This window comes from Lolium perenne, chromosome 2 (genome assembly GCF_019359855.2).
Source record: "Lolium perenne isolate Kyuss_39 chromosome 2, Kyuss_2.0, whole genome shotgun sequence".
In the NCBI taxonomy this organism is placed as follows: Eukaryota; Viridiplantae; Streptophyta; class Magnoliopsida; order Poales; family Poaceae; genus Lolium; species Lolium perenne.
The window spans coordinates 32588369-32613533 of record NC_067245.2 but is presented as its reverse complement, the minus strand read 5'-3'; the positions used below and the strand labels follow the sequence as shown (position 1 = coordinate 32613533).

Below are 25165 nucleotides of genomic sequence, written 5' to 3'. Positions count from 1 at the left end.
TAATTGAGCCCTATCAATAGTTTCTAGGTCCTTAACTTTATTAAGTTCATAAGTTTCAATTTGTTGCTTAAGGCCTTGAGATATGCACCTTTCGGTGTTTAGCTCTTGTCTTAGGAGATTGAATCTCCGTTCCTTCTCATTCAATTGATATTCTAATTCCTCAATGGACTCATCCTTTTCTTTGAGTGAGTCCATCAAGAAATCAAACTTGACAAGAGCTTCACCACGAAGGGTGCATCTAACATCATAGAGTTCCTTAAGCATAATTAATTCTTCTTGATCTTCGTTTTCATCATCAAGAACACTAGATAGGGAAGGTGGAGGTTCCATTACCTTGGTTTCCCTTGCCATAAGACAAGAGCCAATGATTGGAGAGGAGGGAGAGTCATCGGAGTCATCATCTTGAGTTGTTCTTGCCATGAAGGAAGAGCCAACATCATTCTCCGTGGAGTAATCTTTGGAGTAGTCATATGTGAAGAGTGACCCGGGCTTAGAGTAAGCTAAACCGGCCACTCCGGCCTCCTTCTCCTCATCTTCCTCTTCTTCATCGGACAAGTACTCGGCCCCAACAAAAGCTCTTCCCTTGTTCTTCTTGTACCGATCGTTGATTGGGTTCGGCTTCAATCTTGGCTTGACCCCTTTGATGAACTTTGGCTTATCTACCCTTTTCTCATAAGGGCACTCATTTGCAAAGTGGTTATCTTCATCACAATTGTAGCAAGTTCTCTTCTTCTTCTTGTCATTGAGGAGCATTGGGAACTTGACCTTGTACTTCTTGGCAAAGAAAGCAAAGTCGGTAGCAATGTCACTAGTTGAAGTCATCTCTTCATCTTCTTCAATTTCATAGTCTTCGTTGCTTTCATGGTCGGCTCTAGCTTTGAGAGAAAGGTTGTGTGACGCTTCATGGTTGTGTGAGGCTTCATCAACACGGTTCATTGCCTTGAGCCTCTTTCCGGCTTTGGCCATGCTTTCATTGGCGGCCACATAGGAGACTAGATCATCGGAGTTGAGATCGGCACTCTTGGTCATGATTTGCAAGTTGAGTCCAAGGTTGGTGTCTTCTTGTTTGACGGCAATCATAGCAATGACCTTGGATTTTATGAAGGCTTCGTTCATCTCGAATCCGTCATTGTACTTCTCAGCACCAAGTCCCTTGACCCTTACTTTCAGAGCACCAAGCCTAGCATAGGCATCGAATACGGATTCTCCATCTCGAATCATGAACTGGTAGGCCTCTTGCTTTGCGGTCTCATAGAGAGCTGATTGGATCAAATCGGTTCCCTCTTGGAGTACTACGATCCGATCCCACAACTCTTTAGCGGAGACAATGTCATCGACTTGATCAAGAAGCTTGCGGTTGATGCCACTTCTAATCTTGTCACGTGCGGATGCATTGAGTTGACGGTTGTAGAACTCGGTGGAGGTCAACCGAGTAGGATCTTGTGGCTCCCGATGTCCATGAACAGTGAGCTCCCATAGCTCCACACTGCAGCTGCGAATATGAGATTCCATAGCAGATTTCCAATGTGGAAAGTGAGTTCCATCGTAATGGGGAACGGTCCCACTATGGTTTATATGAGGCATGGGTGAAGTGTTTCTGGGATAGTCATGGTTAACATCATGGTAGGTTTCCTTAGAGGCCGAAGCCCCACTAGAAGTTCCACCCGCAGTTAGGTTCTTAAGCATGGCAGTCATTTCAGTCATTTGGTTTTGTAGCTCATCCTCCTTTTTCTTCTTCTCGACATCATATGCCAAGAATCTAGATTTCATCTCTTTAACCGAAAGGTTAGAGTCGTCATCTAGACCCTCGAAGAGTTTATCCATCTCACTCTTAAGGCGGTGAAGCCCTTAATAAGAGTCCAGGCTCTGATACCAATTGAAAGTATAGAGATGGTAAACCTAGAGGGGGGGGTGAATAGGTTTCTACAAATTTTAATTCTTTCTTTGCAATATTAGGCTTTGCGGAATATAAAGATGAGCCTAATGCAAACTAGGTGAAGCAACCTATATGAGGATACAACTAACTCGAGCACGAAGGCTCTCACAGCGCTAAATCACAAGTAAGGAGTTCGGTTAGAGATAACCGATAGCACGCGGAGACGAGGATGTATTCCCGTGTTCCCTTGCTTTGCAACAAGGTACGTCACGTTTGGAGGAGTGGAGGTCCCACGAAGGATTCCCCGCGCCACGAAGGCTCACCCTATTCTCCGGAGCCTATCCCACGAAGGAATAGCTCACTCACTTGTGGTAGACTTTGAGGTAGCCTCCAAACCTTCACAATCTTGCCCGGAGCAAATCCACAGCCCGGATGCTTCCGGACTCCTCTTGCCTACCTAGGGTTTCCAAGGAACCCTAGGAAGCAAGCTTCTCAATGAATACAAGGGGGAATGAGATTTGGCTTGGTAGAACAGTAGATCGGGTCCTCCTCTAATGATTCCCCGGAGGGATTTGAGTTTGGGTGGAGGAGGAGGGAGATCTGAGGCTTTTGGTGTTTCTAGCAATGGAGTAAGAGAGAGAGAGCTCAAGAACAGCTTGTAGTGTAGTGCCTAACTGTCTAGAGGTAGGAGAAGGGCTATTTATAGTGTTCTTCGAAATATGGCCGTTGTCACTTGCCACCTCAGCTTTTCCTCGACAAACCCGGTCTGACCGGGCCACAGACCGGACAGCCCGGTGGTGAGGCCGGTCTGACCGGGCCAGTGACCGGACGCCTTTTGCTGGTCCTGGAGCTCCTCCGGTTGGCGGCCGGTTGGTGCCCGGTTGCCGCCCGGTCGACCGGACGGAGCACCGGACCCGCCGGTCGAGAGCCCGGTTGACCGGGCGCAAACCGGATCTGCTGGTTCCTCCTTTGGAGCCCGGTTGCCGCCCGGTTGACCGGCCACCATGCCAGACTGGCCGGTTGCTGGCCCGGTTGGACCGGGCAGGTGACCGGATTTCTCCTGTACCCCCTTTTTGATTGTTGTTGAAATGGGGGGGTCTCCTTTAGCCTTCTTGTTCCTTTGATACACCATTTACGCCTCATTGCCTAATACCTGAGATTGTACTTATAAACATATTAGGCCAAATACTTTAGCACGGTGTCATCGTTACCAAAATAATGGATAAGGGTGAAATACCCTTACAGGATGCCTTGGGCATCCCCAAGCTTAGACGCTTGAGTCTTCTTGATATATGCAGGGGTGAACCACCGGGGCATCCCCAAGCTTAGAGCTTTCACTCTCCTTGATCATAATATATCATCCTCCTCTCTTGACCCTTGAAAACTTCCTCCACACCAAACTCGAAACAAACTCATTAGAGGGTTAGTGCATAATCAAAAACTCACATGTTCAGAGGTGACACAATCATTCTTAACACTTCTGGACATTGCCCAAAGCTACTGGAAGTTAATGGAACAAAGAAATCCATCCCACATAGCAAAGGAGGCAACGCGAAATAAAAGGAAGAATCTGTCAAAAACAGAACAGTCCGTAAAGACGAATTTTATTGAGGCACCAGACTTGCTCAAATGAAAATGCTCAAATTGAATGAAAGTTGAGTACATATCTGAGGATCACTCACGTAAATTGGCATAATTTTCTGAGTTACCTACAGAGAATTTTTCCCAGATTCGTGACAGCAAAGAAATCTGTTTCTGCGCAGTAATCCAAATCTAGTATGAACCTTACTATCAACGACTTTACTTGGCACAACAAAACACTAAACTAAGATAAGGAGAGGTTGCTACAGTAGTAAACAACTTCCAAGACACAAATATAAAACAAAGTACTGTAGCAAAATAACACATGGGTTATCTCCCAAGAAGTTCTTTCTTTATAGCCATTAAGATGGGCTCGGCAGTTTTGATGATGCACTCGCTAGAAATAGTATTTGAAGCAAAAGAGAGCTTCAAGAGGCAAATTAAAAACAAATTTAAGTCTAACATGCTTCCTATGAAGAGGAATCTTGTACACAAATGAATTCATGAAGAACAAAGTGACAAGCATAAGCGGATAAAACACGAGTAACTTCAAGATTCTCAACATAAAGAGGGGAAACTTAATATTATTAAGATGCATACAACCATATTTCCCTCTCTCATAATAACTTTCAGTAGCATCATTGATGAAATCCACAATATACCCATCACTTAAAACATTCTTATCATGGTTCATATGCATAGAAGTATCATTAATTTTGGCATAAGGAGAGTTCTTTTCATTAATAGTAATTGGAGCAGGATTATTATCAAGAATTTGAACATGGTAAACAAGTTGCATATTGAGGGAATTGTTTTTGGTAACCCAATCATTACTATGACAAGTTTCATAAGGATAGTTAGAACCTATATCATAGCATTCTTTGTAATAATCATCAGAGATCGGAGGCACAGTGTTATCATAGGCAATAGAATAGTTATCTTTCACAGTCGGTTTATCTGTGTCCACACCATCATTGTTATTAGAAGGAGATGTATCAAGAACATAATGACCAGTAGCTAAAGGATTTTCAAACACCTCTTCCCCAAGCTTAGAGCTTTCTATATAATTATGGGAGGAAGCATGGATAGCACTGATACTATGGCAATTATTAACATCATCATTTTCAGAATTAGTTTCCCAGAGATTTGCAATATCAAAAGTAGTGTGCTCATTCAAATCATGATTGCTAATGTATGTAAAGGGCATAGGAAGATCATCGTATTCAGATTCATTATCACAATAATCGTTAGGAGCAACATACTTACGGTTACCTATCGTTATCTCATATACGCGGGGATATGCTGTTACCTCTTTCTTTTTATTCTCCTTATTCTTCTTCTTCTTCTTCGTTCCCTTCTTCTTCTTCTCCTTTTCCTCGTTCCCTTCTTCAGGAGGGAGAGGCTTGATGAGAGGCTTCTCCACATAACCTGCTTTATTTCCAGAAACAATAGAAGAAACTTGGGAGGATTCCTCCTTTTCATTAATAAGTTTGAAACACACAGCGGTCCTATCATATTTTGGCAAGGTGTCATCTTCTAAAATATTTTGTATGTAAGTATTTGTATGGAAATTATCAATGCAATAAGAAAAACACCCATGCAGGACATCATCAATATCAAGATCACTCATATGTAACAAAGAGATTTTTCTCGACAGTTCTTCACACCCCAAAAATAAAGTAAGTTCATCATGCTGATTAGGAGTAATTTCACCATCACAATACAAATTTGCAGCACTCATTGGGTTCAAATTATCATTGGAGGAGCATTGAAAATTAAAATGACCCACTTCATGGCAAAGTTCACAAATAAAAGGATAGAGGACACAAACTTTTTTACCAAGATCATCTAGCGCCCTAGACCACTTTCTAGTTTTTTCATTAGTATGATGGACACAATATTCATCTTTGATTTGATTAATTTCACAAGGTCTATGCATTCCACAAAAATTAACATGCTTATAGGAAATAGCATTCTTAAGAGTTTGAGCATGTTTATTGCAATCATTAACAACAATTTCATCCTTCATACAAGCCTCTTTAAAAGGTTCATGATACTTATCAAAATTCTTCCTAGGCAATTCAAAATGAGAGGCAAAAGCTTTATAAAGATTCACAGCAACTTGAGAGTCAAGACCATAGGTAGCACTCATATTTCGAAATTTACCAGTATCCATAAAAGTTTCAATGCATTCATAGTCATAGTTTATACCTGATTCTTTACCTTTGTCGTTCTCCCAATCTTCAGCGTTCTCCTGAATCCGATTAAGAAGGTCCCATTTAAACTCTTCTTTATTGCGCGTGAATGATCCAGAACAAGCAGTATCCAGCAAGGTTTTATCTTGAAAAGAAAGTCTTGCATAGAAATTATCAATGATGATATTACCAGGAAGCTCATGATTGGGGCATTTGAGCATTAAAGACTTCAATCTCTCCCATGCTTGGGCAATACTCTCTCCATCATGAGGCCAGAAATTATATATTCGGTTTCGGTCTTTGTGAATTTCACTTGGAGGATAGAATTTAGAATAAAATTGAGGCACAATATCCTTCCAATCAAGAGAATGCTCATCCTTCAGCAGTTTATACCAATGCGCCGCTTACTGCATAACGGCATAGAGAATAATTTCTTCTTCACTTCATCCATAGAGATACCTGCACACTTGAATAACCCACATAATTCATGCAAAAAGAGTAAATGATCTCCAGGATGGACAGTTCCATCCCCTTCATAGCGGTTATCCACAACACGTTCAATAATTTTCATAGGGATTTTATATGGAATACTTTCAGTAGGTGCATTTAAAATATCACAAGCATCATTAGAGTTATTGCATATGGGAGATAAAGTATTATCAGAGCAAATTTTCTCCCCTAAAGATGGGAAGCTAAAAAGATCACAAAAACTAGCTTCCCCAAGCTTAGACTTCTCCATAGCATTAGCAGTAATTGCATTCATACTAATAACATCGCTACTAGCATGCAAATAAGGTTCCATAGGTTTTTTAATTTTCGCATCAAACAATTCTAAATCAGGAAAAAGATTAAAAAGCTCACCAATTTTTTTGTTGTTTTCCATTATGCCTAACTAGTGAAATTAAAAACAAGAAACAAAAAGATGCAATTGCAGAATCTAAAGGAGATAGCTTCGAGCACTCACACACCGGCAACAGTGCTAGGAAATAGCTTAGTAGTCGGAGGATGTGAATACCTTTTACCTTACCTCCCCGGCAACGGCGCCGTAAAATAGCTTGATGTCTACGCCCCCTCCTTTTCCTCAGACGGTGTTGGGCCTCCAAGAGCAGAGGTTTGTAGAACAGCAGCAAGTTTTCCCTTAAGTGGATCACCCAAGGTTTATCGATCTCAGGGAGGAAGAGGTCAAAGATATCCCTCTCATGCAACCCTGCAACCACAAAGCAAGAAGTCTCTTGTGTCCCCAACACACCTAATAGGTGCACTAGTTCGGCGAAGAGATAGTGAAATACAGGTGGTATGAATAAATAGTAGCAGTAGCAACGGCACCAGAAAAGTGCTTTGCCCAGGACAGTAAACAAGCAGTAGTAACGCAGCAGTAGTAACACAGTAAAACAGCAAACAAGCAGCGATAGCAGTATTTGGGAACAAGGCCTAGGGATCATACTTTCACTAGTGGACACTCTCAACATTGATCACATAACAGAATAGATAAATGCATACTCTACACTCTCTTGTTGGATGATGAACACCATTCCGTAGGATTACACGAACCCTCAATGCCGGAGTTAACAAGCTCCACAATTCAATGTTCATATTTAAATAACCTTAGAGTGCATGAAAGATCAACACGACTAAACCAAGTACTAACATAGCATGCACACTGTCACCTTCACACTATGTAGGAGGAATAGATCACATCAATACCATCATAGCAATAGTTAACTTCATAATCTACAAGAGATCATAATCATAGCCTACACCAAGTACTAACACGGATGCCACACTGTCACCATTACACCGTGCAGGAGGAATAAAACTACTTTAATAACATCACTAGAGTAGCACATAGATAAATTGTGATACAAAACATATTGCAATCATAAAGAGATATAAATAAGCACTTCACTATGCCATTCATAACAGTGAATAAGTATTCTGTGAAATATAGCCTAAGAGACCCACACGGTGCACACACTGTCACCTTTACACACGTGGGACAAGGAGTCTCCGGAGATCACATAAGTAAAACTCACTTGACTAGCATAACGACATCTAGATTACAAGCATCATCATATGAATCTCAATCATGTAAGGCAGCTCATGAGATTATTGTATTGAAGTACATAGGAGAGAGATGAACCACATAGCTACCGGTACAGCCCCGAGCCTCGATGGAGAACTACTCCCTCCTCATGGGAGACAACAGCGTTGATGGAGATGGCGGTGGTGTCGATGGAGGAGCCTTCCGGGGGCACTTCCCCGTCCCGGCGGCGTGCCGGAACAGAGACTCCTGTCCCCCAGATCTTGGCTTCGCGATGGCGGCGGCTCTGGAAGGCTTCTCGTACCGTGGCTTTTTCGTATCGAGGTTTTAGGTCGAGGGGCTTAAATAGGCGAAGAGGCGGCGTCAGGAGGTCAACGAGGCGACGACACTATAGGGGGGCGCGGGCCACCCCTAGGCCACGCCGGCCTATGGTTTGGTGGGCCTGTGGCCCCCCTCTGGCCTCTCTCGTGTGTTCTGGATGCTTCCGGGGATTCTAAGATCTTCGGCGTTGATTTCGTCCGATTCCGAGAATATTTCTTTACTAGGATTTCTGAAACCAAAAACAGCAGAAAACAGGAACTGGCACTTCGGCATCTTGTTAATAGGTTAGTTCCAGAAAATGCACGAATATGACATAAAGTGTGCATAAAACATGTAGATATCATCAATAATGTGGCATGGAATATAAGAAATTATCGATACGTCGGAGACGTATCAGTGCACACACTGTCACCTTTACACACGTGGGACAAGGAGTCTCCGGAGATCACATAAGTAAAATTCACTTGACTAGCATAACGACATCTAGATTACAAGCATCATCATATGAATCTCAATCATGTAAGGTAGCTCATGAGATTATTGTATTGAAGTACATAGGGAGAGAGATGAACCACATAGCTACCGGTACAGCCCCGAGCCTCGATGGAGAACTACTCCCTCCTCATGGGAGACAACAGCGTTGATGGAGATGGCGGTGGTGTCGATGGAGGAGCCTTCCGGGGGCACTTCCCCGTCCCGGCGGCGTGCCGGAACAGAGACTCCTGTCCCCCAGATCTTGGCTTCGCGATGGCGGCGGCTCTGGAAGGTTTCTCGTACGGTGGCTTTTTTTCGTATCGAGGTTTTAGGTCGAGGACCCTTAAATAGGCGAAGAGGCGGCGCCAGAAGGTCAACGAGGCGACGACACTATAGGGGGGGCGCGGGCCACCCCTAGGCCGTGCCGGCCTATGGTCTGGTGGGCCTGTGCCCCCTCTCTGGCGGTTCTCGTGTGTTCTGGATGCTTCCGGGCAAAATAGGAACCTGGGCGTTGATTTCGTCCAATTCCGAGAATATTTCTTTACTAGGATTTCTGAAACCAAAAACAGCAGAAAACAGCAACTGGCACTTCGGCATCTTGTTAATAGGTTAGTTCCAGAAAATGCACGAATATGACATAAAGTGTGCATAAAACATGTAGATATCATCAATAATGTGGCATGGAACATAAGAAATTATCGATACGTCGGAGACGTATCAGTGCTCTGGTGATCTCTTCAAGAAGATTGTGAAGAGGCCCGGGCTTCTCCTTCGTGGAGCTTGTGAAGTGGTTGTGGAGCTTGCCATCTCCGGAGCGGAGGAAAAGCTAACCATAAGGAAAGGGCCATTATCCTTCGTGGGTGTGGTTCGGAAAATAGGGTGAGCCTTCGTGGCGCGGGGAATCCTTCGTGGGACCTCCACTACTCCAAACGTGACGTACCTTGTTGCAAAGCAAGGGAACACGGGAATACATCCTCGTCTCCGCGTGCCTCGGTTATTTCTATACCCGAGCTCTCTTTCCTTGTGATAGCCATCGTGCTTGAAGCATATATATATATCTTGCTATCACTTGTGCTACATATATCTTGTGTCTATCTTGCTTAGCTCTAGTTGCCATTGTTACACTTAATTGAGCTTAGCATATGTAGGGTTTGTGCTTGTGAACTAAACGATAGTTTAATTCCGCATTCATACAAGACAAATCCGCAAGAGTTTGTAATTTCCTATTCACCCCCCCCTCTAGGCGACATCTTGATCTTTCATGCAGAATCCCGTTATATTCATATATTCCTTCGCAATTTGTTTTCTTCTGTAGAGCCAGTGGGTTAGCTTCCGCTTGCCATGCAAAGATTTTAACCTTGGTTGGAACTTTGGCTCTCCATAATTTTATCCAGCATTGATCGATAGCGTCTAATCCTCGCAAGAAGTACCAAAAAACACACCGATCAGGTATAACTAGCTTGTAAGCATACTGACTGAGAAAATGCCCGACTTTTGAGGCCTCCATGAACAAACTTCGCTAGCTGCACTCCTAGATGGTTTTATTTTGAAAATTTTCTGGATTCAAGAGATTTGAAAAAATGTTCAAATTTTCAAAAAAATTAAGTTCAAACAATGTTCAAATTTAAAATGTTCATTAACAAAAAAAAGTTCAAACTTCAGAAATTTCCAAATTTGAAAAATATTCAATTTCAAAAAAAAAATGAAAACTGATTTTTTTTTTCACATTTTCCGTGATAAAACGCAAAACCAGAAACCAGGGGAAACAAGAAACAACCGACATAAAATGCAAAAAACCGGAAAACCTTTCCGTGATGGGCCGGGCCACCACGCGTGGGCGTGCGTCCAATAGGGTCTGCGCTCGAAGCATCCACGGACAGACCCAGCCGCAAGCCCGCAACCGCGACGCATCTTCTTCCCCCCACCGCCGACTTGCCGTCGTCTGCAAGCCGCCTCAAATACCCTCTCCCACTCCCCAAACTCACCCAATCGCAACCGCTCGCCGCCGGCGCCGCCTTTCTTCCACCGCCGCCACCTCCCCGCCTCCACCCCCACCTCCCCGGCGGAGGGCACAGAAACCCTAGGTTCCCCGCCCCGCCGCCCAATGCAGCCCTCCACCGATCAACGCCGCGGCAACGACAACACCCCACCCACGCCCGCCTCCTCCCGTGGCCTATGGCGCCCTCGGTACGCCGCGCCTTCCCCCACCCCCGCCGCCGCCGCCGACCCCCGTCCGATCCCCACCTACGTTCCTCCCCACCACCGCAACAACAACTCCGCCCCCACAATCCCGGCCTCCCACGCCCACCACAGGAACACCAACTACCGCCAAACACCGCCGCACGAGAGCAGGAGCACCATCATCCCCCGCCGCGGCCCGCCGCATGAGAAGCCCACACCCGTGACACCCGCGCCCGCTCCCGCTCCCGCGAACCCCCGAGCGGCGGTGCCGCAGCTGGTGCAGGAGATCCAGGACAAGCTATCGCGGGGGGCGGTCGAGTGCATGATCTGCTACGACATGGTGGGCAGGGCGGCCCCCGTCTGGTCCTGCGCCAGCTGCTTCGCCATCTTCCACCTCGCCTGCACCCGCAAGTGGGCGCGCTCCCCGGCCTCCCACTCCAACGCCTCCGCCGTCTCCTGGCGCTGCCCCGGGTGCCAGTCCGCGCAGGACGTGCCGGCCAACGACATCGCCTACACCTGCTTCTGCGGGGGCCGCCGCGACCCCCCCAACGACCTCCTCCTCACCCCGCACTCCTGCGGCCACCGCTGCTCCAAGCCCCTCGCGAAACCAGCTCCCGCTCCTGCCAACGGCGCCTCCCCCGACGCTGATGCTGCGGCCACCAACTGCCCGCACGTCTGCGTCCTGCAGTGCCACCCGGGCCCATGCCCGCCCTGCAAGGGGTTCGCTCCCAACCGGCCGTGCCCCTGCGGCAAGCAGCGGTCGATCACGCGGCGGTGCGCGGACCGGACCACGCCGCTCACCTGCGGGCAGCAGTGTGAGCGGCTGCTCCCCTGCGGGCGGCACCGCTGCGAGAAGGTCTGCCACACCGGGCCTTGCGGGGGCTGCCAGGTGAGCTTCTCTGCGCACTGCTTCTGTGGCCGGAAAACAGAGACCGTGCTGTGCGGCGAGATGGCGGTCAAGGGGGAGCTTTCGGAGAAGGAAGGGGTGTTCTCTTGCGGCGCGGTTTGCGGCCATGGTCTGTCGTGCGGCAACCATGCCTGCCGGGTTCGTTGCCACCCGGGGCCGTGCGGGGAGTGCGAGCTTGTGCCGGAAAAGGTGACCACGTGCCATTGCGGCAAGACAAGGCTGCAGGAGGACGAGAGGGCGAGCTGCTTGGACCCGATCCCCACCTGCGACGAGGTTTGCGACAGGAAATTGCCGTGCGGGGTTCATAGGTGCAAGAATACGTGTCACGAGGGGAAGTGCCCGCCGTGCTTGGTGCGTGTCGAGCAGAGGTGCCGCTGTGGCTCGTCGGGCCAGATGGTGGAGTGCTACATCGTGGCCTCGGTGGGAGAGTTCCGCTGCAGCAAGCCTTGTGGCCGCAAGAAGAACTGCGGGAGGCACAGGTGCAGCGAGTGCTGCTGCCTGCTGTCGAAGCCGTTTGCGCAGCATCAAGGCGACAGCATGGATCCTCACTTCTGCCTGATACCGTGCGGCAAGATGCTCCGGTGTGGGCAGCATGGATGCCAGCATCTCTGCCACAGCGGCCACTGCGATCCTTGCCGCGAGACCATATTCCACGACCTCACTTGTGCCTGTGGCAGGACGTCTGTTCCGCCGCCGCAGCCGTGCGGGACACCAACTCCGTCGTGCCCACACAGGTGCACGGTCCCTCAGCCTTGTGGGCATCCAGCTTCCCACCAATGCCATTCTGGGGAGTGCCCACCTTGTGTTGTGCCAGTGATGAGAGAGTGCATCGGGGGACATGTGCTGTTGAGGAACATCCCTTGTGGTTCAAAGGATATAAGATGCAACCGTCAGTGTGGACTGAATCCTTCCTCTCGTGATCCGGCTAGAGCTGCGACAGCGCTGAGGTGTCTGGACTATGGGTCTGCATACCAGGGTGATGCGATGTTTTGCCCAAGCAGCATCACTCAGGCTTCGTCAACAGGCAATGTGTGGGCTGGGGCACAGAGGGACGGAGGATCCGCTGCAAAGAGCAGTGCCAATCCATGGAACAAGGCTGGTGGTGCCTCTGAGCCTGGATCATCTGGAGACTCGACAGTACTCGGCCATTCTTCAGGGATGAGCGTGCTTGGTCAAGTTCCAAGGTCAGCGTGGAGGCGTACTGATACTCACGGTCAAGTCATGGGTACCAACAAATTGACTGCTCTGGAGTCTCCTGCTTCCACAAGCTCATCTTCGCACTGATGCTGGGTCCAGTGCAGCACAGAGCGCTGGGCAAGCAGTGCCGAAGCTGCAGCCGGACTTCGAAGTGGAAAACTGGGAAGAATCGTGCAAGTGATGAGGCGTAGGCAGTTTGGTCGAGATGCCTTGTTTTCATTCGGATATCATTTATCTCTCGGTCTTTTTTGACTATATTATATATCTTGAACCTAGTATTCTGTCAAGTAGGTTCCTATTGTTGGTTGTTGACTGTTCGGTGGGAAGTACTGATTCTGTCACTGGGGCAATCCCCCTGTAAGGCTGCTCCTTCGTCTGCAGACCTTCAATTGAATTTTGAACTAAGAAGAAATATGGCATAAATTTGCCTTCTATTCTCTCCTCGCTTTCTCTGTTTGGATGTTACTTTGTGTGATCTCACGTATGTTATGAATTCCTTGTGTGCTGCCTGTAATTAGGCTGAGTCGTTCTCGTGCTAATGTTTTCTTATGCAGTAGCCTGGGGGAAATGCCGTACAGATTTTGCTTCTGTTGATATGTACGCAGCTACAAGTTCTTCTGTGCTGGGTCTTAATGCTAGAGTTGCACTATCCTCCACAAAATCCTACAAGTACAAATCGTTTTTTTTGTTCAGTTATATACAACTTACAAACACAGCCGATTCTTATGCGATGGAAATAGTTGTTCTTCCTGTGTTCGCTATAATTGGTTCCATGAGATTTGGAAAGCTACTACATTTAGTGGAAGGCCAAAATCGGATAGCTGCAGGTGGCCAGTTCGATCTATTCAATAGCTGCACATTTAGTGAAAGTGTACCCTGATTTAATTCTATACTTGCACCTTTGGACTTCAGTACTTTAGCTTCAGTTTGCAGCAGTACACCTTGATATTTGGGTTTTTGCCACTGTGCAGTTGGTCCTATTGAGGATGTGCAGCTGATGTTCGATGGAATGCCTCTGTTGGATGTGTGCTTTCTTTCTATTTTTATGCTGAAAATAAAATCATCAACATTTTTTTTTTGTAATCAACACTAGGCACTGGTGCATTAAATATTGGTTATATACAGTAAATTTTCAGCTGGATTTTACCTCCAAGTTGAATAGCTTATGTATTGCATCAAGTTGACTAGCTGATGCATCATGCGTGGCATCACATATTTAGCCTTCCTAATAAAACTAGAATGTGCAATAAAAATTGTTCTAACATGAATCCTGATGATGCAAGTTTCTGACGGTTAGAATTGCTTTAGCAAGTTTCAGTTTTATTGGTCTTGATCCTGTGCCAGCCCTTTTCATCTTTTAGCTGTCTAATAGATATCACTTTTCAAAGTGAAATTGTTAATTGGACTTTTTGTTACATGTGCTAAAGCAATTCTACTAATTTTCAGATTTCTATGCATGCCTTCCTCTGTTTGTAGGTTGCAGATTCCTTGCCTGTTTCTTTTTACTGTGAGGTGCGCTCCTTTGTGTGGTTGCTCTAAGGTGAGGCTGCTCCTCCTCCAGTGATTTGATACACAGATTGTGGTTAGTGATGTGATAGTTCTGTTCATTTCCTAATATATCAAGTATCTACCAGATGTTTCATATTCATGTTTCTTTCTCTTCATAATTCTAAATTCTGTGAATTCCTGTGAGTAACTGAAAAAATCAATAATTAATACTCCCTCTGATCCAGTTTAATTGACTCGGATTTAGTACACAGTTGTACTAAATCCGAGTCGATTAAAAGGGATCGGAGGGAGATAGATGTGCTTCCCTTTGTTTGTTTTAACATCACAACTGCAGAATTAGTTAAAACTTATACAAAATGTCATTATTAAGTCAAATCTAACATATCCTTCCTTGGAATGATTTCCATCTAGAATGCATGTCAGATTTAGCAACCTAGAATATTTCTAGAACACATGTCTACATCTCTGTACTCAGTTTTGCAGCATGTTTTTCATCTAGAACTAGAACGCTCACAAAACAATATGATGCAAATGTGCGTTTTCCCTCCCTTTCCCTACTCGTTGTTATTCCGGCCCCGGCTTACACAAGCTGGCTGTGGTGGGCAAGGAAGGTGAGGCATTTCCCTAAAAAAAGGAAGGTGAGGTCTCCCTGTCAGAGTTCTCGTTTGGTCACTATTGGCCCTCAAGCCTCCCCCACACGCTAGTAGCCGGCCCTCACCACTGATGGTCCACCATGCTATTCGCTAGGCCTTCCTGAGATCATCGACGCGAATTCCAAAGCCGTACGACGTCGTTCCCTTTGCATGGTCATTCACAGCTGTAAACAGGAATGGGGCAGCAAGTGTCAGCTCGAAGTTCCACAGTCGGTAATTTAGAGTGCTCTTAGAGCTACGTTTAATTTTTCATGTTCAGTTTCTCTACTTCATCAGAATACATCGGCGTACAAATATAATGGAATATGCATTGCAGATTTGGTTGTTCAAATGCGAGTCTCCCGCTTTAGAAAAGATGAGTTATTCACTCCTGTTTGTATGCAGAGGTATATTAAGTCAGGCTTGCACATGTGTGACGCTAAGTGTAAAGGACGGTTTCCACCATGACTTGAATGCCAGAGCTACAGACTACTATATATGACTGCAATACGTCCGAGGGCTCGCCATCCTTCACGTACAGCCCCTTGCTCTTTTGCCACATCGCCCTCCTTCGAGCCTCAAGGGATGTTCGTGAGTGATCTACAGCAACAACAATCCATCTTGCAGGTAATTGTTCCTATTCTTTTCGCATTTTTTGTGTTATATTTCATTTCAGTTTTGTTTTTCAAATTCTTCACATCTGTGCCTATTAATTAGTCACATATCCACAGACATTTATCATATATCTGTTAAATAACTCTTCAGGTATAATAATTCACAGTTTTACAGACTGAACTATACAGTGTTATCATGTTTTCTTCAGGTTCTTATGCAGGTTGCTCTTTGCAGGGGAAGAACATTGTCAGTTGTGGTGGTTAGATGATTCCTTTCGCTAGGTTTGTATTACTAACCAGGGTCATGCCCGAAGGATCTGAAATCTTAGAAGTTAAGAACACGAATCATGCTAGTTAGAGTTCCTGCGTTATTTCGGCCTGGCCATGCATTGCTTGGTTCTGAAAATAGTTTCTATCTAGCTGGTTAACCAGATAGATCAGGATGATGCCAGATCACCATGAGTTATAAAGCTTTGTTAGTTGCAGTGTCATACGATGATTTCATAGGAAATCAGGTTTTAAATTTGTATCTTATTTGGTGAGCAGAAAAAAATGTAGAAAATCAGTAGTGAAACACTAGCAGTATCTTTCGATTCACACGATCAGAAGGTCCACTTTCTTTGGTAGTAATGCTAGGCTACAAGTTGATATCTCTACCGATCTCAGCTGGGTTCTATCACTTTAACTTTATTCTTAGGTAGTATGCATTGAATATAAGGTATTTCGTAGGTAGTATGCATTGAATATAAGGTATAAGGTCATGTACTACCACAACGTACATCGTAGTTTGAATTTTCATCAGTCCTCCGTGCTCCGTGTTATTGTGGTCTCTTTTTGGCTAAGTAAAAGTGAGGTATATCATGGTTGTTTTACAGAATCGCCAAATGCCAAATTAGGGAATGCAGCTTCTTTATTTTCTGCTAATAATATATTTGATCTATAAGCAGAAAAAGCACAACATTAGTGGAGTTATAATATTTTTGACTTCTACTTTGATCATATCTCTGGCTACTAAAGTACATACTCGCACGGTCCTAGTAGCTGAAATGGCTGTTCGTCGTAATGTTTTTTTTCAGGTTTTGTTAAGAGCTTTATATGAAATATCATAAACTTTCAATATCTTTATCTAGAGGAAAATCTATTGAGAATCAGCAAGGCAAACAATTTTTTTGAGGCGATATTTTTTTATTCTTATATGTGAATGAATAATTAGTCCGGCAACTCAGTAATATGTGATATATTTGCATATTACCTTAAATAAAGTAAGGTAAGTGCATAATTCTGGATTTCTTTGTCCACCTCTCCCTTTCTTTTTTTACTTCTTTTACCCATCAGTATTTCAAGTACTTTGAAATATATATTCTTGTAGAAACAATATTCAAGAGCTTAATTGTTCGTTCTTATTTTTGAATTTTTTGTGGCATCTTTTGTGCTCATTTAGCTCAGATTACATGAAGATAGCAGACAAGTATTGCAAAACTTAAATTATATTTGAACGTTTATATTACTCTTGGGCTGTGTTCAGTGCTTATCTCAGTTTCTTTATTATGTTTGATTTATTTTTGCCTTTTCTGTTGCTTTTGATTGAGAACGTGGATTTCGTGCACAACTGATGCTCTTCGGTTGCAAGCGTGATCTTACAGCACAAATGTGTAGTTCTTCTGCATATAGGAAATGTTGCATTATGATTTGCTAGATTATGCATATTTAACAGACTGAAGCTCGCATGCATGCTAATAATGTTATTATTGCCCTGTGAATAAGACCCAAGTTTCTTTCCTGCCATGTGAACTTGAGGATCTTGCTGCTCGTAGACAAGATCTCTATTTAAGATGAGGTTCTCCTGCTCAATTGCTTCCATTTAGAATATCATGTGTTTGGTTTAGAAAAGCAAAAGGATGTTTCTTTTTTTTTGAAGCAAAAGGATGTTTCTACATCGCATAATCCCCTATCTTACGCTGCTGCATCTCTTGCTTGGGTCCAATGGCTATTGGGGGGCACCGGATGGAAATAGGCGCCCAATCGCGGCTCCCAAACGCGGCTTGGGTCCAATGTGGGCTAAAAATACAGGCTTCCCTATAAATATGATCACGGTAAGCATAACTGATTGCACAAACAAATTCAGGCCCATACTAGCCCATCAGTGTATAGGCATTGAATGTACAGGTGTATAGTAGGCATTGAATGTACAGTAATTTTTTGACAAATCTAACCCCTACTTGAAACTAATTTTTTGTCTGAGTCTGACCATTAGCAAAACTATTTCGAAATTTGATCCCTGGGTTTGGTGCCATCAAGAATGGAGCCAAAATCATGTAGGTCGGTGCCAACAGAATATAACACTGAAGAATGTCGGTACCAAGCTGCACGGAGCCAAAGTGAGGTCGGCGCCAATGGCATTGGCGTCGAACTACCTAGCGTGTTTCTGTGTTGTTTTACCTTGGCTCTATCTTCATAATTTTGGCTCTATTTTTTATGACGTCAAACCCATAGCTCAGATATTGAAGTACAGTAGTTTTGCCATAGGGTTAGACAAGAAAATAGCTTTATCAGGGGTTATATTTGTGAAAAAATGCGAATGCCGAGGTGGGAATATTTACAACATCATGGCTGCCAACACAGGGCATTGAGTTGCAATCTGTCATCCTTGCGTCTTGCTGACGATGTCAAAGTCTCCTAAATTTATTTTAACTTTGAAACTAGTATTTGACAAATAAATTTAGAAATTTAAATAAATTTAGGCGACTGATAGAGGGTTGCTTGTGAGAGAAGCCATCCTATAAGTTGAAAAGAAGCCTCCCCGTATCTCCCTGTATCGGATACAATTAATACTAATTGTAAGTTTTATCACATAACATGTATAAAGCTGAAAAGGTTGATGAGAATATTATACAGTTAAATAAATGATACAATCAAACAAAAGTATCAGTACGTTCGGCACCACTCGAATAATCACTCGCGAAAAGAGTATGCTGGTGAAAACAATGCATTTTATGATTCGTCTACATATATGGAAAAACAGGTATGGACCACCAAAATATAAAATTGTTCACTTGACAGAAGAATATATGGTTGATCTTCGAATATAGAAGGCTGTAGCCAAAGTGAAAAATGATTGTAACGATCTAATATTGTTTTTTTTTTCAATTGGTCTTCATTCTCATGCTTATTAGCAAGAATCCTAACTTACACTCTGGACGACCGTAAATATTATTTGGAGAATACAATTTATGTGCTGAACTATATAAACATACATAAATGACTTGTTATCTAAAGTTTAACCTCCAGTACAACTTAACATCACATAAAGACTATTGGCAAGCTTGTTCACAGCCCAATATCATGCAGAGACAACACCAAGGCCACTAATATGGTTTTTCAAAGTGAAGCAGTAATAATGCAACCCAAATTAAGGTGTGTTCGTTGCCAAAATTATGTACTAGAACTAAAATGTGTCTAGATACATCCACATAGAGTCAATTAATATGAACCGGAGGGATTGTCGGGGCAGGTAAGCCAGCTGCAGTGCAAACACTGCAGATGTCATGTCGCACGCAATGATGCATGCTCTCACTTTAGGAAGACAACATGGATACGTGATCGGCGCTCTCGGCAAGTGGCGCCGTAGCTGCAGTCATCCGGCCCGACGTCCATCGTCGTCTTGTTAAATAGTAACACACTCGCCTCACACTTCACAATCCAAGAGACCAGCTAGCTAGCTCAAACGCGAGATCAGACCGGCAAGATGCTCCGAGCGGCGCAGCTCGTTTTCAGGCGAAAGAACGAAGCCGCGCCGGCGCTGCCCGTCGGGTTACTCCGTCACTGCAGCTACTCCACAGCCTCGAGCTCTCAGAGGTTGGCCGGGAAGGTGGCCGTGATCACCGGCGGGGCCAGCGGCATCGGCAAGGCCACAGCCGTGGAGTTCGTCAGGAACGGCGCCAAGGTCGTCGTCGTGGACGTCCAGGACGACCTGGGACGCGCCCTGGCGGCCGAGCTCGGCGCCGACTCAGCATCCTACACCCGCTGCGACGTCAAGGACGAGGAGCAGGTCGCCGCGGCCGTCGACCTCGCCGTCTCCCGCCACGGCAAGCTAGACATCATGTTCAACAACGCCGGCATCGGCGGCGACCTCACGCCCGTCCCTCTCGGCTCGCTGGACCTCGCCAACTTCGACCGCGTCATGGCGGTCAACGCCCGGGCCGTGCTCGCCGGCGTCAAGCACGCAGCGCGCGTCATGGTGCCTCGCCGCGGCGGGAGCATCATCTGCACGGCCAGCACCGCGGGCGTGCTGGGCAGCGTGGCGTACCCGGCCTACAGCGTCTCCAAGGCGGCGGTGTTGGGGCTCGTGCGCGCCGTTGCCGGGGAGATGGCGCGCTCCGGCGTGCGCGTGAACGCCATCTCCCCGAACTTCCTCCCGACGCCGATGGTGATGCGGTACATGGCCGTGTGCTACCCCGGGGCCAGTGCCGAGGAGCGCAGGCGGATTGTGGAGAGGGACATGAACGAGATGGACGGGCCGGCGCTCGCGGCGGAGGACGTGGCCGCCGCCGCCCTGTACCTGGCGTCCGACGAGGCCAGGTACGTCAACGGGCACAACCTCGTCGTCGACGGCGGCTTCACCGTGGGGAAGGTGCCTAACATGCCGCCGCCCTGACGACGTTGACAGGTCTTGACGACGCGATGATGTGTTCTGGCCTTATGTGTTGAAATACTGCAGCACGTGCGAAAATACGTGCCTGAAGCCCTGAACCTTGGTTCAACCGAAGCCGAGTTGGTGTAGCGCCCTAAATTCCGTATTACCTCTAAAAATTTCAAATGATTTTTTTTTTGCATTGCATGTAGAAAATGCACATATGTATGTGCGTGCTATTTTACACAAAAAAGTAAAAATTACAAGTTTCATATGAATAGTTGAAACGAAACTTCCCCTCCCCAATTTTTTTGTAAGTTAGTGGTCTGATAACTATGTAACTTAGTGGTTGGATATTGGGTTCGCTGAACCCAAGTCTCAATAATTCGCTTTACAGCATGTGTGTAAATTACAGGGACTATCTATTTGGCATTCGAGTGTTTTCCTTTTCGGCATCACCCGGATTTTTTGTCCAATAGAAATGTGACTGCTGTCCGTGGTCCTTCCTTCATTAACTCCTGAAAGTGGTTTTCTTTTCATATTCTTTTCTCCAGTTCGTGGTCTGACACTAGAAAAAAAAACTAACAACTCCCCCTGGGTTGCGCCTAAGCAGGGACGAAGCTGCTTCATTGCCACTAGTGTCGGCTGACACCAGTAATGTTTGTAAATCCCTCATTAAATTTTCACTAATCATTTTTTATTTGGAAAGCTGACACCATTGAACATAGAGCTGACACCATCGGATCTATTTTCTAGCTTCGTCCTACGCCTAAGCACCTTCTTGCATCGAAGAAAAGGAAAAAAAAGCACAACCGCGCAGATCTATATGGAGGAGACAGAATAAGGAGAAGAAACATAACAAGGAGGATACTTCCAGGATGGGAGAAGATGATGGGATGATAGGAACAAGCCTATTGATGCAGATTCTCGTTTGGAAAACAATTAGCTTATTAGCCAGGTTCCTGCAATTTACCTTCTCTCCAGGCTATCTGTGTTAGCTTGTCCTACAAATTCTCTTCTTTTACGTTTGTTGCTTGTTCATGCAAAGAATCGTGGAATAGCTATCCTTGTATTTGTTCAATCCATGGAAACTGTAAAACTAATCATGGATCATATTCTGTTTACTTCAACAAACCTTGAGGAAAAAGGATTGATAATGAAAAAGCACTAACATGTAAATTGCTTTGATTTTAGTAGCCATCCTTATTTGATAGTCACCTAAGAAACTCATCATGGATTATATTTGTTGATTACATCAAAACAAGGATGTTAAACAATTAACTATGCTTGATTCTACATATGCCTATCAATAGTGATGAAAGCAACACTGACAGAAGCAACACTAGAGTAACATCGAAAAAGAGTTTGCAAAGGAGAAATGAGAAATAGGTAGAAAACTAATCGTGAATTCTATTTTTTAACCACCACCTTTCATTCTACATATGCCTTCAACACTGATAGAGTAAAATTGAAAAAGATTTTTAAAAGGAGAAACATTGTAGCTACTACAAAATATGATAAATAACTAGAAGATTACCTTTTTTAGCGCTTGAGTTGTCACTCCAATGATCATTAAAACAAGAGTAAAATCACACTGCAAAATCAATATAATCAGTTGACCACATCGGGTATAGTAGCTATATAAGCTTTATGGGGGTATATTTCCAGTTTGTTTACACAAAATTACCAATGTTTACTCTGTAATTTGCAGTTTATTTACGCAAAATTATCCATATTTACTCTGTATTTACATATGTTTAAATCTACGGATATACAAAGCAAACATGTACATCCTATTTTCAAAACGAATTTCTAGTTCATCTACAAACTGTATTTCCAAATGTATTTCCAGTTTTGCAACTGTATTTACACTGGGTACACATAAAATCTACGAAACTATTTGGTTGATAAACTAGCATCCCATTTACACTGAATATTTGCAGTTCATTTACAGTGAGTATTTCTAGTTCATTTACAAAATAAAAAATGAAAACATTGCACATCTGTAGATTATCTACAACTGTATTTCCACTAAATTTACACTATCTAGTGGGATGAGCTATATTTACACTGTATATGTACTACAAACAACAATAATTACACTGCCACATAGAAAATATTGTGCTTATCAATATGCTTATCTACAAAATGTACATGGCCAATACACCTGCTCTATAGGTTCGTCAAATTTCATTTACAACAAAAAAATTTCTTTTTAAGATTTCATGCTTGCGCACGGAAACTTATGAGTGGCAGTAAACAAAATGTATGATACTATTTATATGTATATTTGATTTTAGAATATGCCATACCTGGAATTGTTGGGTATGGATGTGTCCAATCAGGTAAAGTCATTTGTAAAATAAAGATTTTCTTCTCTATATCAATAAGAATTAGAAAAACCATTATCTCATATTGTTTATTTTTGCTAGAATGGAAACATGTTGGATGCACACGTTCGATTGGATGATAGTAGCGTCAATGTAGAGAGCGGACGAATGGCGCCCGAGCTCCTTTGGTCCGTAAATCAAAAGTGATATCGAGTGGTGATCAAGCATGCAAGCGCAATAAATGAAACGGGACATGATTTGTTAAATGAAGCAATACGCTGTAGTTTTGGGACACAGATCAGGTGACATGCACCTTTTGCATATCACCGTGTGACATGCGGTCTAAATTCAAATTTAAACATTGCGAAAAAATCTGAAAAAAAATCATGCATGTTCACAGCACATATTAAGATAACCCCTAAAAATTTCAGATCAAAATTCGAAATATACATCAAGAAACAAAAAAGAGAAATCTGTCATGATTAGTTCCCGAATTCAAATCTGAGTTTCTCTGTAGACTATTCACATCTGAGTTTCTCTTTTTTGTTTCTCGATGTATGTTTCGAATTTTAATCTGAAATTTTTAGGATTTATCTTAATATGTGTTGTGAACATGCATGATTTTTTTCAGATTTTTTCGCAATGTTTAAATTTGGATTTAGGCCGCATGTCACACGGTGACATGCAAAAGGTGCATGTCACCTGATCTGTATCCGTAGTTTTGCTGCACCGTCTCGTACACGAATTAAAGACCAAGCGGCTGGGTGTTCGATGGACATCAATTCCAGGCAGTTTGTAACTGCGTTTCAGCGCCTGGTACATGTCGGTGTGCACCTCATTTGGCCCATCATGTACGAGGTAGTTAATGGATCATCCTGTACCAAAACCTAGGAAATAAGCGAAGTGTTCCAACTGTGGTTTACCAGGCCACCCGAAGACCCGAGTTGTGTTTGAGCATCTTCACTAGCGCTCTTCAAATAGGCGCCGGCGCTGCCATATGGTGGGCGCCGGCAGTGTATCCTTCATTTGAGGAAGGTGTTCCCACATCGGCGCCCCTCCATACGCCCCTCCATACGACAACCCCCAATAGAATTCAAATTAAAAACATTTAAAAAATGAAATTCATATGAATTTAGACTAGTTTTATACTCGAATTTGAACTAAAAACTAAGAAAAAACTAGGGGCGCCCCCGGAAGGCACTGTAGTCGAGGTTGTTCGCGTCATCACCGTCGTTGCCGATCTCATCGCCGGAAAATTCGAAGGACCAATCATCCTCCTCCTCCTTTGGCGTCGGCGACTCAGAAGGTCCGGCGAGGTCAACGAAGTTCTCGCCGTGGTCCATGGCGGACCACACCGCAGTCTGCCGCGGGTCGAGCCTCATCTGCCGGTAGTCCTTCTCGATAGAGCGGCTGCCGATGAAGTGCTGCCTAGGGAAGTCCTCCGGGTAATCACCGCCACGGAGGGCCGCCTCCGCCTCCATCTCCCACCATTGCCTCTTCACCCACAAAGGCGGCGCTGAGGGAGCAACATCCTCCTCCTTGACGCGCCGGCATGGAAGCATCCCTGGCGTCCTCCGAGCCGGGGCGGAAGCCGTGTGCCGTGGGTTGTTGTGGATGACGACACCTGCAGAAGGAGGCGCGTGCAACCACCGGCGCTTGACAAGCCAGAGCGTGAATGGGCCGATGTGGTCCTTGCCGGCGGCCTCTGTAGAGTCGGCGCCTCCGGTGCCATGCATTCGCCTAGGGGTAGTAGAGCGGGACGCGCATGGGGTCGATGCCGTGGATGCGTGGGCGGTAGCCGTGTCGACGTCGTGGCCTTGCCACCAGGCCCGGCGGCTGACACGGTTGAAACGGCTGGCGTCGCGGCCGGACGAACACGCGAGCTCGATGCCGCACTCGTCTTGGAAGCGCCACGGCCACGCCGGGCTGTTCTGCACGTTCGCCGGCTGGCTTCGGTCGGCCGGCGACATGTGCGCCCGTCGCTCGGCGATGAGGACGCACGTCTCCGGTCAGCGGCACGACGTAGCCGGCGTTGGAGAGATTCTACCCGTGAGGCAGCTTAAACTGCAGCGGCACGGGGATGCGCTACCAGTACAGGACGCCGGCCTCGTCGTAGGTGAGTTGCAGCGACCGGAGTCCACCACCTCCGCAGCTGCCGCCGGTCTCGGCATTGTGCGCCATCTCGCGAGGTGTTTGTGCGGCGTCTGCAAGATTGGTGGTGGTGGCGGCTAGGGTTGGAATACGGGGGAGAAGAGAAGTGCGTCGGTGTGGTTTTAAGGGAGGTGGCGGACGCGCAGTGAAGGCGCATCGGGGAGGTAGGTGGATACCGCGTGGCCAGTTGCCGTCCTCGTCGCTGCTTCGGTTTCTGAGCGGAGCTATTGACGCCGACGTCCATCCGCCACACGTCGTTTTTAATGCGACCCGTCGCCTCTTACCACTGCCAACATGGTCCCACGCGCGAAAACCGACGTGCCGTGCGCCGGCTCGCCCGATCCGCGTCATTTGCAAAGGGGCCGGCACGGGGTTGTCGGCGTTTCTATTGGGCTCGAAAACATGCCGACGCTTTTTAGAACGTGCCGATGTGGGCCTATTTTAGCTGCCAGCCCCCAAAAAACTATTCTATTGTTGGCAAGATTTTATAGTCGGTTAGATATTCTATTGTTGGCAAGATTTTATA

The 25165-nt window shown here is 45.5% G+C and overlaps 1 protein-coding gene and 1 pseudogene across 1 annotated transcript; both read left to right on the top strand.

The window, feature by feature from the left end:
• Nucleotides 1-10537: 10537 nt before the first annotated feature.
• LOC127331727 (NF-X1-type zinc finger protein NFXL1-like) lies at nucleotides 10538-13161 on the top strand (annotated as a pseudogene).
• Nucleotides 13162-19219: 6058 nt separating this feature from the next.
• LOC139835979 (momilactone A synthase-like) lies at nucleotides 19220-20593 on the top strand. The gene has a single exon (XM_071825958.1). It carries the CDS (start codon nucleotides 19274-19276, stop codon nucleotides 20180-20182), a length of 909 nt encoding a protein of 302 aa, XP_071682059.1. The 5' UTR covers nucleotides 19220-19273; the 3' UTR covers nucleotides 20183-20593.
• Nucleotides 20594-25165: the final 4572 nt, after the last annotated feature.

Excerpts from the sequence above, each read along its gene's own strand:
- LOC139835979 (XM_071825958.1), top strand. The coding sequence starts at position 19,274 with ATGCTCCGAGCGGCGCAGCTCGTTTTCAGGCGAAAGAACGAAGCCGCG.